At 41.4% G+C, this 14,167-nt stretch overlaps 1 protein-coding gene across 1 annotated transcript in view; it reads left to right on the top strand.

The window, feature by feature from the left end:
- LOC105563334 overlaps positions 1 to 14,167 on the top strand; it is a 255,758-nt gene that overhangs the window by 115,029 nt on the left and 126,562 nt on the right. The window contains exon 4 of the mRNA XM_012014842.1: positions 822 to 1,005. Within this exon, the coding sequence (XP_011870232.1) occupies positions 822 to 1,005 (184 nt within the window). The remainder of the gene's footprint in view (positions 1 to 821; positions 1,006 to 14,167) is intronic.

Below are 14,167 nucleotides of genomic sequence, written 5' to 3'. Positions count from 1 at the left end.
ACTTTATATACTTGAAAGAAGTTTACAAGGTTTTTTGTACTAGCCTATAGGATTATTGAAAATGCAAATAAAAATTATTTAACAAATATAACAATTTATACTTTCGATATCTTAACAAGTACATATAATATAAATAATTCTGCATAATAAAAGCTGAATTTTTTCATTATAGAGAACTAACATTGAATAAATCGCAAATTTTCAATAAGACTTACATTTTTTTAACGTAAACTTTGGACTTCTTTTGTATGGGAAATTATAAAAATTAATATTGATAGTCTCACGTTAAGAGGAAATAATTTTTAAGAAATGTAACGCTATACGGTTTAGAAGATATTCGCATCACAATCACGGAATATTCCGCGCAACATCCTACGGGAAGCAATTAAGAATCAAATTACACACTATGGCAAATTGCCTCATAATATTGCGCCAAGCTGTCGCGACTCGTCGTCGCCCGAACAGCACGGCTGCACCGAGACGCGCCAATGAAACTGAACGAGCAAGAAAAATCGTTATTAGCTGCACTTCATTTTTCTTTGCGCCTTTCCATTGCCATCTTCCTCGCATAATCGGGATTTCGCGTGAGACTATAAAAATTCGATACCATAAAATAAAAACACAACTGAGATCATGTAATTATATCACACGATATTTCCTGTTTGAGAAAGTAATTAAAAAATTACATAGAAAAAGTAACAAGTGAAAAATGATGAAGTATATGTATTCGACGATTGTACAATATTAATCCACGTAAAGTGCGACCGATATCGCTGTTCGGCTGTATTTTTACATGAGCATCGTTTTGTGTTCCGTTTCAGTGTGCAACATAACGTTGGACAGCAGACAGCTGTTCAGCAAATCGGATCGTGGCTTCGGGCAAATAAAGTCGCCGTATCTTCAAGGGCCCTCGAGGTGTACATACAGATTCGTGCCGGATACCGGACAGCGGGTCGAGCTGCAGATATATCGACTGGTGTCCATCGGCCGGCACAACGGCACCGCGTAAGTAGCTTTTCGGTGACGCCTTTCTTTCCATTCGCTCGTATCGCTTAACGGCACCCTTTTGCGCCCCCGTGCTCCTTTATAGCCGCGACCATAAACTTTATGGGAAAGTATTCCCGACACTTGCGTCTGTAAACTTACGTCACCTCCCTGGTTAAGCTCAAGCAATTTTGAATACATAATAAAACGTATGGAAACTAAGAAAAACCGACCTAGGATATCTCCACTTGGATGTTTTACATTATTTAAGAGGCACTGATAGTCTTGCACTTTTTTTTCTACGTGATGCTAGATGATGTATGTGTATATGTTAAAGACAAAGACTACAAAGAGGCTCTCTCAAAATATTTTAAACCGTTCATCGGTCAATAACTTACAACTTTTCCGTTGCACAAAGTAACCACCGTTCGTGAAACCTTCGTCCCCACTTTTCTCGCTCGTGTAAAGTGGTTGAAGAGCGGACAGCGCGGACCGATATGATTGAAAATCGCTCTCGTCGATGGTCGTTTCAATTTATCATACTTCCGTTCTTACGAGACGATAGTTCGGCTCTCAAGCTCCTCTTGACTACGGGTAGAAGGAGGAGCTGAGAAGTCAGGAGTAATCCCGGCGGAACTAGGAGGACCGGCGGGGTTGGGGGAGAAAAATTACTGTTTTCAGAAAGCCCTCCGGGCATCCCTGGCCCCGCCACACACGAGCCCCGTCCACTCCGACCGTGTTCATGGACAAACTTCGTGGCGGGCGGAAAAGGCCTTCGACAAGCCCTGGAAAAGTTCTTACAATTTTTCGACAAGCCTCTTCACTCCAACCCCCCGCGTCCTCGGGCCTCAGTGTGCCACGACGGCGAAGTCGGGGGAGCTTACGACGCGCCGAGCATCATACGAGCTTACTCTCTAGTGGCTTTTGTTCCCGTTCCGGAATACGCAAAACGCGCGCGATCGTACACATCCACGGAGCGAATGTGTGCTTACGGTGCGCGCGAGTAGTGGTACGAACGAAAAATATACGCCCCCGTGCTCCCACTATTGTTATCCTTCTTGAGAGAAACTACAGTTCCGTCAAATTTTCAGCGTCTGTCGTGTCTGAAAATAAAACTTGTGTCGTACGATTGGACTTTGGTAAACCAGTTGCCATTAATACTCGCGTAAATATTCGCCAACGTCGGACTGAATTTAATTTTTTCTCTCGCGGCAGTAAAAATTTTATTAACTCTTTTTGGTAAGAGTCGAGTCGAAATTTTGCTACTATTTTGATACTTTTAAGGATAAATTGCACCTACTTAGCTATATATATTTTTTTACTCCTCCCTTGAATCTTTAATTCTAAAAATTTACTTTAGCTCCTACTTAAAAGGACCTACTTTAATGCTAAATTAAATATTTCCGACACTGTCAGTTTTTAAGTAGGAGTAAATTTTGTGCTTGCAGTTCGACCTCTTTTACTATCTTAAGTCCTATTATACAAATAGAATTAAAGATTCAACATAGGACCAAAATCTCGGGAGAGAACATTTAAGTTTAGTTTTTTACCATAAAAAATTGACTGTCTTTTTGCATTTTCATAGAAGTCTGGGTGAGCGCGATAAAATGATTTTAAATGTTTCTAAATGACTCGGTACGCGTAAAATACAAATCTGCATAATTCTCATATATCACGCTTCCAAACAGTAAGGCTCTAAACTATCTTGCCACCATCCGCTAGGAGCTAAAAGCGCTGCGTAAACGCCTATAAAAAATGCAGGAGCCCACACTTTAAGTCCACTTGTTAGCGAGGAAACGACTGGTAAGCTGAGGGCGAAAAATACCGTTACTCTTGCCTGCGCTGCCCAGATCGTTCGCGTTTCTTTCGTTTTCCGTGCACTGCGCTCTGAGAAACTGCAACGACCGGAAGAAACAGCGCCGCCCACACGAACCGTACAGCGCAAATCCTTCTACACGGAAAAATATTGGCGCTTGATCGGCTTTATCGTGGAAAATCCTGCGAAATTTTAGTATTACTTCTAAGCGGAATCCTTGAGAAATTTTGCGGACCATTTGCGACGCTCCGTTAAGAATCGAGGCGAGGAATATCACGCGAAAGTGTAGAAAACCCGTCAGCTGAAAATATTCAAACAATCATCTGACAATGAGCTTGAAATTGCGTGTCGCGCCGAACCGTCCTCGTGATAGGACGCGGATGCAAAACTGCAAACAGATCGATATCGATGAGCGCAGGAAAAATATATTCGCGTGCAATAAAAATGCGCTCGAGACGCGTAGATAATTAGGATGATAGCACATTTAAATGGGTGTTTTGTCGGACAATTTTGTTTGTTAAATTGTGCACACTCTTTCGCGCGAATTCAACGTTTACGAATGAGATTGAAATAGCTGGTTTTCGTAGTTTACGTAACGCATGACGCTGAATTAATATCACACCGGACTGTAGCGTAGAACGGAGTTGGTGGAAATATGACAAACGACACACGTTACATGCGCGGTCGTGTAATACGTGTGTAGTTCATGCTCGTTAAGTTATAATTAATGTAACTTTCTGAGCCCCACTATGTAGGATGCCACAACAGGTTCCTTGCGTTGTTCCGTATCACGTTCATCACATCCTTCAAAGAACAAATGGCTGATTACTGATTATGAAGAATTATGTTGTTATACAGAGTATCCCGGGTTTTAAGCTGTGGAGTACACTCCATTGAAAAAGAAAAATGTTATAATAAACACACAGGTCCGTAAAAGTTCTCTGTTAAAAAGTTACAACAAAAAATGTAAAAATCTAGCGATGTGAAAGCTGAAATTTTTGAACGGGGGTTACGCCGGACAACCATTCAATTGTATTCACATATTTTGGCACGTTCATTAAGAAAATTAAAAATTTTTCCTTTCGCAAATGTTACTTCATCAATTCACAGAATTCTTTATGAAAGATAATTAATCTTCCGGATGTATGTAAACTTCATGAAATTGATGTTCGGGTAAAAGACGAAATGAATTTGATGATTGCTGGCAGAGATGGCCGATACTTTAACGAGGCATATTTCACTTTTGTTGTAATTTTTTAAATAAGTTTCTATGGACCTAAGTTTATGTAACAATTTTTTTCCTGGTTTTATCTATAGAACACACCCAGTTTGGCTGTTAAAATCTGGGCCACCCTATATAATTTAGTGCCACATTTCTAATTTACAAATAGTTTTTTTTCCGGAAGGTAAAGGAATCAGATTAGTGTACATTCTTTCTTTTAGTAATTATTCCAAATTATATTTCTTATTAAATGAGGCACCTGTCCGCGGCAGTCATGGCATTTTACAGATATTTATGCTTCGCGTAAGTCGCTGTGCGTCCATATTGTTCCTTCCTCTTCTCGACAAATGCTGTCTCACGTACGCAAATCGTCCATCTTACCGCTGTCCTATACAGTCGGACCTTCCGGGGTCCTTCTCGAGTACTCATAGGAGCTTGATAATGGAACGTGAATTTCGAGAAATGGAACAAAGCGTGGGCCACTCGGGTATCCCGTGTTCCAGACCGAAAACCGGAAGATGTAGGTCCTCCTAATCCCGAATGCCGAGCCATGGTCACCGCGATGTACGTGCACGTTCTCGATGAGACACAATTGGGTCAGGCCCTCGGCTGGACATGCACTTCATTCCGCGAACGTCCCTCGAATGACCCGCGCGGTACGATTTCAAGTCCGATGTCCGTATTAAGTGACCGCTATAATCAGAGATATCCTCGAATGAAAATCGAAAGGGACGTCGAACAAGATCTCTTCTCCGCAAAGTTGCGTATTGTAACATTTGCATACCGCTCTACAGTACTCTGCTGGCTTATAAACGAAACTATTATTTTAACATACTCTCGCAGTAAAGAAATTTTATTGATAAAATGCGCTGCTTAACTCTTTGATATCTACACACAATTAATCAAAATTATATTTTATTTAATAAATAGATAAATAACTCGCATCCGCGATATAAAATTAGATTTTCTTCGCTTTATAATCAAAACGTTATAATTAAAGAGTAAACCAAGCCTAGCGAATTTAATGCCGTAGGCATAATTTTCTCCTCGAGATTGATTCGCGCGAAAATAGCGCGCGATCCGCTAAATCCGCAGATATATCGCATTGCACGCGCACAAATTAACCGTGCGGAATTAATTTACGGGCTTTATTGAACGTTGTACGAATTTCATACTTTTCCACTCGTAAACTTCCGACTGCGCGTATTCTCGAAAATTAGTTCGCACAATACAACCGACATGCGGACAATACATTCACGCGTGGTTTGAAATTGCGCAAATTAAATACGGGATATGTCGTCAATGTTTCAGAAATCATTCGCTCGCTGAATGCTTACGTCATCTTTATAATTCTCTCATTTCAATAATATACACGCACTTGTGTATATATGTATGTCTATCTATCCATCCATAAAGTTAATTAATTCACAATAATGAATGGGGGGATGTCCGTAAAGGAAATAATGCTGTTCGAGAGAAACCGAATGAATCGAATATTAATTTGTGAAATTGAATGATTGAATGATCAAATGGAAGGATAGAGGGAGGATTAATTTAGGTAAGCACGGATATATTTATTCAATCTACGGGACGTGGAAGCCGTAGGCGGCCCGTAAAGTAATAAGCCAACTAATGAAGGTCCGATGTATGAAGAACTCGCGTTTCGTCGAAAATCGTGTTCCCGCCAATCTGATGGACGATGAAAAATATGTGAAGTTAATTAAAAAATATCTCATGAATAACGCACGAATTATCCTGCATAAAGTAACTCGTTATACGCGTTCATCCCTCTCCTTCTCCCTTCCCCTTCCCCCCCCCCCTCTCTCTCTCTCTCGGGTTCTCGTGAGGGACGTTAACCTGCAGAATGCTGAAAAATTGCCTTCGCTGCAGCGGTGGCGTACACACCGGCCGTAATTAATTCATCGCGATATCGCGCGAGAGGAGAACTCTCGCATTACCCATGAGGTATCCCGCGAATATTCCAGCTGGCTTGTTGACGGATGTGCATGCGACCCAGCCCGGAGGAGAGAGAGAGGGAGACAGAGAACGTAGATTTCGTTCGTCAGTCTGGAAAGCGCCGAGAAAAGCGCTTCCACACCCTCTCTTCGCCATGCAACCCGCACTTCCGCCCTCTCATCCTTATACTTCACTCTTCCGTCTTGTCGGCTCGCGTACATGCGGTCCGGAAGGGTGTGAGCGACAAAATTACGTCGCTCAGCGGAATACTATTAAGTGGGGGTAGCGGAATAGAATGAGTCCCGCGGGTGATGGATGACCTTAATTTCGCTATGATTACCGGCGGCTCGGGAATTTGTATGAAAATCGCTCGGGGCCGCTTCTTTCACACGTTCCGCTCTTCGCGCCTTCGATCACTCTCTCCGACTTCTTCTCGCCGCTCTCGTTCCCGCATCTCTCGCGTTCTTTCTTTCTTTCTTCCGCCCGCAACTGCCGCCACCGCTTTCAGATTAATACCCCTTCGCTCTAATTTCGTGTCCCGCGGTAGACGTCTCCCATAGAATCGTACACGCCTTTCAGAAATGAGAAATTACATCGATATTTAATGACGTAGATTAACAGTTCGGTTAGCAGCTTGTTAAAGCGTGACAGCGATCGAAGGATTAAAGAGGAAGAAATGAAAGAAGAATACTTTCCGACAGGAAAATACTATATACGGAAGGAAGATGAAATAAGCTTCTGAAGTCTGTTATCCGCATTAGTACTTTTAATCAACGCAGTTAACGATTAGTGCATTTTTCAAAATTACTCCTAGGTGCTTAAAATATCAAGAGAGCTTTTTTATTTTGGCTCGTTGCCGGTATATCTTTTGCACCATCCAAAAGTGCACAGTAAGATACTTGTAAACTACGAACACTCGGAAAATACCAGTCGTGCTTTAACCGCGGCTTATTATCGTTATTATATTTGTATTATATATCCGACCACATTACGAAAACTGTAAGCGCGAGAACGTTCGAGCGACGATAAGATAACTCTGCGGTGCAAAACGCGATCCTTCGCCATTATCCTGCGTATTATATATAGTTTAAGTTTTTAGCATAGTTACATAATGCGCCACGAAGATAAATTTTCTTTCGGACTTTCTGAAAACAATGTTGAAGCGTTTTAATTTTCTCGCATAACTTTCACGTGGGAAACATTGCGAAACTTTCATTTGTTAAAATGTGCGTTCTCTCTCTTTCAGCCTATAATGCCGCGCGCATTTGTTTAAAGCGAATATGAACGTGGGTGTATTCGCAGAGCGATTTACGCATACTAAAAGCACAGTTTAATTGCTTGGGACGTGTATTTACACTGATAGAAAAATATCGATATTGTGTCTATGAGAACTATAATACATTAAGTTACGTCAACTATAACTTCCGTAGTTGGAAGAATTATAAAAATGGGATTAAGTGAAAGCTCGTCTTATTTTTTAAAAAAGAGTAAAGGAAATTTAGGCCAATGTGTTTTACGAGTGATAAGTAATATGATCGAGTCAATGTTTAATTACAAAATTCAGTGAGCAAAGTAACGTGGAATACATGAATTCGAAGTTCGAGGTAATTTTCCTCTCTTAACCCTAGGTTTAGTTAAAATTAAATATAACATTAGATAATAAATAACAGTTATTAAATAGCGAAATTTTTAAATAACTGACGGATAGTAAATAATTAAACGACAGTTATTAAATAGCGAAATTTTTAAATAACTGACGGATAGTAAATAATTAAACGGATAATTATTTACTATCCGTCAGTTATTTAAAAATTTCGCTATTTAATAACTGTTATTTATTATCTAATGTTATATTTAATTTTAACTAAATCTAGGGTTAAGAGAGGAAAATTACCTCGAACTTCGAATTCATGTATTCCACGTTACTTTACTCACTGAATTTTGTAATTAAACATTGACTCGATCATATTACTTATCGCTCGTAAAACACATTGGCCTAAATTTCCTTTACTCTTTTATAAAAATGTGGTTGGCTCCTAAAATGATTATAAATTATAGACTGGTAACTGCAACCTTTTTTTTGGTTGGTGTAGAACGTTATACGCGAAAGGCACATCGCGGCATTAGAATGTTATCTATTAAAAGATATATAACTTTTTACTCACCGTTGGGAAATTTTCAACAAATTCGTTCTCGATAATAGAAAAACTTGGAAGCGAATGTAAGTATATCAGATAGCAATATCGATCTCTCGGTCTGTGCAATTTGTTTCATATATGCTCCTAAAAGGGGCACGCTACCCGCGGGCTGCCACGTCATATAACGATTATTCCCGTTCGAAGAGTTCATCTCCTTTCGCGGAAGCTGTAGCTCGGCGCGAGCGGGGATATTATACTCGAGGGCTAGAGTTTAAGTAGCTTCATAAATTACGTTACTTTTACGGTAGGATCACCTAATCCGCGCTAGGAGCGGTTTCGGCGAAAAGCGAACTTCGCCATCCAGGCGCGGAATTTATATCTCTCGACGTCTCAAACGCAAAGTGACATCGCGCGTTAGACGAAGTAAGTTTCACGTCGTGAAAAAATATTAGGGCGATTCATCTAAACTAAGGCCGTTTTAGGGAAGTGCGTCTCGTCGCGAAATTACAAAGGGGGATAAACGAACGTGAAACGTCGCGCGCTTTGGTTATACAAACGCTCCAGAGATATGGGGAATTGCACTTGAATCTCTACAAGAAAATTATAACTTAAATTCTAGACGAAAACAATTCGTATCTCGTTGAAATTTCTAGATAAACGAGCTCATTATTATTCTATCAAGAGCATACAAATCGTTGCCTCGCGCCGAACAATTTCCTTAAATCAGACGTACGTTTGTCGCGATTTTCTCCCGCTAGCGAGAAACGACGACCGCGTACACACGTAAGATTGTCATAACTCACGCGTCGTATCACGGCGCCACGAGGATAACACGATTACACATGTACATCACGTTCGCGACTAGAATATCAGACGGTACAATTCCTCCCCGAAATTCGACGTTTCGCTCTCTCGAGGTGCGCTTCTAACGCCGCTTGCTTACCGCGCGAGCTGCAATAATGTATGCCGAGCACACTTCGTGAATTGTTTGCCCGTGCTATGTACACTTATCAAATTAGACATTCGCTCCGCTGATAAATCCAGCACGAGCGTTTGGTTGCCGCGCGACGTTCGTTACGCGTGGCATAAATGATACACGCACGGTAAACGCGGCAAACAACGACCGAGCTTACGCGTTTAACGTGCACCTCAAACGAGCTATCTCCGCCCATGATAAGAACATCCCGAAATTTAATTTCCCCTAAGGGGGAAGGTAAATAAAACCGGTATGTAACACTCGTGGCCCTTTAAAGTCGGCTTAATTAATAACCGTAGTGGGTGTATCATGACCTAATGTTGCTAGTGGACCATTAATTCGCGAACTAATCCCGCCGAGAATAATAACAGAAAGCACCCTGTTAAACTGTAGTCGTTAATTCGAGTAAGTAATATGTGAAAAAATTGCACTCGAAGAAAATTTATATTTGAAACAATTAATAAAGTTCATAAGGCCCACATGTGATAAGCATAAATTTGAAGGAATCAGGACTAAAGAGCCGATGTTAGTGTCTAAATAATTCTTTACGCGGACGTGCGTCTTTTACTTTCATTTAATTATTCGGTCCAGTGGGAGGGTAATAATAGGGATACATTGTGTGGAGGATTGTATACTGTGTTTTAAGACTGACTATTGAAGTCGGCGCGCAGGGGATGGGAATCAACACTAGACTGTTTATTGCGATGAATATTTCCAAATGTCTCGGTAGTCGAATTGATTGAAACACCCTAGTATGCGGGAGGTCCAGGTTCAAAGCTCGGCTGAAGTAATATTTTTCGCAATAAATATTAATAATATGAAATATTTAGACATTAACACCTCGTCACGGCTCTTAGTCTTTTATTCCTTTAAATTTGTGTTTATCGCACATTTGAGCCATACGAATTTTAAATAATTCTTATTTTAAATTTATTGCGAAAAATATTACCTCAGCCAGGGTTTGCACCTGAACCTCATTTATATTCGATATATCTTGTATATTTTAATATTTGATATATCTTTTCTTTCGAATTGGTTTTGGATAAGCGACGCTGTTCACCCGACTATGTATCGAGAGAAGAGACAGGCTAAGAAACACCGCGTTTCGCTTTTGAACGAACAATGGACGATGCGTCTAAGCTTCGTTCCTACATGGGGGACTACGAACGGTTTTTATCAAGCGCCGGCCAATTGATCTGTGCGCTTCTGGAAATAATGCGGCCGTGCGGTTATCGCCAACGTGATTTTACGATCGACTGGCGCGGACGAGACAATGGCCTCCCGTTATTTATTAGCTCGAATCTCTGCACATTATGCGCGATCGAATCTGTCTGGATCGCGGCGTGCGTGATTGGCCCACGGTTTATGCACGGTTTAGGTGGACTTTCAATACGAAATCCTGCTGAAATAAATCATTAGCATGCGCGAGCCCGCAGCCGGCTATTATGGTTAAATAATCGCATTATTGTAACTGATGGCGCGCAGCGTACTCCTAAAAAGCACATTAGGTATCCATTTCCGGCATACGACTCTAATCGCACGCTTCCTATCGTCGTTTTTCCTATTCAGAAATTTCTTTGCTGAGAATATGATAAGAAAAAAAATCATCATCGGAACAAAACGATATAAATTTACGAAGCATTTTCGCACAATTTCATGTTGGCAATCGATATTTTCGCCACGATGTCAAGAGTAAAGTAGCAAAAAGAACCGTACAATCCTTACTCCGTATTAAGATCACGAAACGTCGCTTGACACGTTTACTTCTTTTTCCTAGCCTTCTTCTGTCCGCTCGAGGAATTTACATGATCCAACACCAGATTTTTACGCTACGTTAAACACACTCGTAACATTAATAATTTTTTAATCCCAAAAAGTCTTAGAAATTGAATGAAGACCGTTAAATAATGACATTCACGTCTCCGATGGCGATCCGATGAAATCGCACGACGATTAGCAAAGCTCGGAGAGCTTCCGACCGCATCATTGTTCCCTTCCTCGTTTCGAATCGACTGACCGCCAGCTTTATCGCTCGTTCCTCCATCCGTCTTTCGTACGGACTAGCCAGAACAGGGGAGGGAAATAGGGCGGGAATAGTCTTGTTTTCAGAAAACTTCAGATCCAATTCACCAACTTTCCACATTACGACAATGCCGTTGGAGCTCGAGGACGCGTGGAGTAGTCTTTCACCCGTTCGAGAGTAAATGAAACTGCCGCGGAGAGAAGCGGGAGCCAGAAAGACGTTCCACGCCGGACAGAAAGAGAACGCGAATCATCCTCTCCCTTCAATTTTACCGCTGATTACACGTTCCGCTACTGAGTAGAATTCGTCTCGCCAGAAATAAATTAGTTAATGGATCTTCTCTGGTGCACTGTTGCGGCGCACGCAGAAGCCGCGCGATAGCAATTTTTTGCAACTAGAGAGAGAGAACAAAGACGGGAAACCTATTCGTAATAAACGAGATAATTAAAACTGCCAGTCATAAATTTATTAAATTTTTTATAATACAATTCTAATGGAATTAAAAGAGTCAATGCTTGACAATAGACGCAGCGTGAGACAGTTGCAGTCGAATATTCTATTTCTGAACAGTTTAGATAATAACATGCTCGATAGACAAAAAAAGATTTTTCCGATAACACAAAAATTCTGAAAAAATTTCCACAAAGTAACTGCAATTTATTATTCTACGCGGAGAGAATTCTCTTTTACAATTTATCATGAAAATGATGTAATCGGGGAACAATACGGCATTTCGAAGAATTTTATGAGAGTTTTTGTGAAATTTTATGATACATTTTACTAGCAATTATACTTAGCATACATTTTACTAGTTAAATGTATGGCAAAATTTCACAAAACTCGATCATAAAATCCTTTAACATGCTGCTATGTCCCACGATTACGTGATTTTCAGGGTAAATTTTAAAAGAAAATTCTGTCCGTGTAGCTATTTATAAAAAGAAAAATCGAACGTTTTTATCATTGACGTTTGATCTTATGAAGCAATTTCATGGCTTTTGATTGCTTGCACAATGTGAAAATAAATGTTTCACTTTTCGAGTAAAGAACCGCATACCACCTGCATTCTGTGTAGTCGGAATACAGTTAGAATTCTTTTTCAAGATTTCTACTAAATTAGATTAGGTATTTGCTTTTTTCAAGTTTATATCATACTATTCATTTACATATAAACATGAGCAATTGTGTAGACAAATTAGAAAACCAGAAGCGAGATACGCTGTGCACGTATCGTATACACACATCCGTGGGCGATTTTCTTACACCGAGTGTTTGTACGCGCCCATAGTGTTTACAGGGTTAATCTGGTATTCGTGTAAATTGAATGCACACAAGGCCTCTTAAAACGCTTACAGTTCGCGGCTGCAGAGAACGCGTTAGAGTTTCGCGATTAACAATAATGCGATTTGCGCCTCATTAATGAAAAGTGATAATACTCCCCATTGAAAATCTGGCGTGTTGCCGAAGTTTCACGCGCGGCCGCGCAAAAGTACGCACCCGCGGGTCATATCAGGTCACATCGGAAGCCAGAAATGGTAAACTTCTCGCTTATCCGTACTCGTTTGCACCACCAGCGCGATTTGTGCCCTCCCGTAGATCGTCCGTCGGATTAACGGGCTACCGATCGATGGGACACGTCCGTCGGCGCTCGGCCGTCGTCCGATTTTCGAGGGCTCGGCGCGAGGGCCGATCTGCGTGCTCCATCCCTCTAACCAGCGCACGTTGCCCGCGCCCGGAATCGTTCTGATCGTTAGAAATTTGATTTCACGCTCGCCGCATCCATAACATCCTCCCTGCACGAGCGCGAACAACGCCGACGGTAGTAATGGTACATACATGGAAAATAGGCTTTCGTGCCGCACGTATTGGGTGGAACGCGGAAATTTGATCGAGATTATCGCCGCGTATAATTTCAATCTAAAAATTAGAGGATGGAAATTGCATCGTTTTCAGGTTTAAATGAACGGTAACGATAAGTGAATAATTTTTCTGTCCATACTGTTTATCTCTTGATAGTTAATTTACATTACGACGCTGATGCGTAATAGAAAGCGACGATAATAGATATTGGCAATTTTTATCTGGAAGTTGGTGCATAAAACGCGTTTCTCCCCCATCGCCTTCCCCGTGTCCATCTAAACACCGACATCGTAAAACCGTACGGGATAAGAGCACGTAAATAGTTTATACGCACGTAAAGGAAGATGATAGATTCTTTTTTACGTAACACCTGGTATGTGCATGTGCATGTACCGTTCGCGCGTACTCTCATTTTCCGTTACTCTCGCGTCTACCTGATGTAACGGGCGTAGTCCCAACGCGAAATAACTCGCATAAATCACCGATGGTTACGTAGATACATTTCGTGCGCGATTCCACTGGCGGCAATGTTTTAATAAAACCAGAGGCCCAATTATTCAACTCGGCGACCTCAGCTCGCGTCCTCAAATGACCCGTGTGTGCACGCGCACTGAAATCCTTCACCTTTAATCAAATAGTCGTTTCGCTATTTTGTATTTTATTCAAAAAGGGACTGTCGGACCATCCATCACTTTTATTTCTGTCGTGCGTACAGTTTGCAAGGGTATTTCGGGCATTTTCGATAAAAACGATTGGCAAGCATCGTGACAAATAGCCGTCCATTCCTTTTCGCAGTCGACGCCGAAGCCGCGGATCACGTTACGGCTGTTTGGACAGCCGTTAGGCGTTAAAAATAGCATGTACTCAAAGTTTTCCGCTTGCTCCCTCCGTCCCTCCCTGCCACGTATCTCGTTATCCTTGCGATAATCTGAAATCACACAAGCTGCTGACGTCAACCGGAGAAGACAGAGAAATGGTTTCGAGAACAGCGACTCGACGTTGACAAACATCGCGCGTACCATTTTCGAGGACTGCATCCCAGCGCGAGGCGGATGTCAAAAACATACGTGAAACTTTGATACAAGCCTGACAGCTTCTGGTCACGAAATTCAGGCGTGGATACGCGGAGGATCTGAAATCCAAGCGGCGTACATTCCATCGTTATGAACGGAAAGAGCAGAAGCCAGAGCGC

The sequence above is a fragment of the Vollenhovia emeryi genome, unplaced genomic scaffold (assembly GCF_000949405.1).
Source record: "Vollenhovia emeryi isolate VEMERY1.0 unplaced genomic scaffold, V.emery_V1.0 DF939178.1, whole genome shotgun sequence".
In the NCBI taxonomy this organism is placed as follows: Eukaryota; Metazoa; Arthropoda; class Insecta; order Hymenoptera; family Formicidae; genus Vollenhovia; species Vollenhovia emeryi.
The sequence above is the reverse complement of the archived record's forward strand: the minus strand, read 5'-3'. Positions and strand labels throughout refer to the sequence as shown.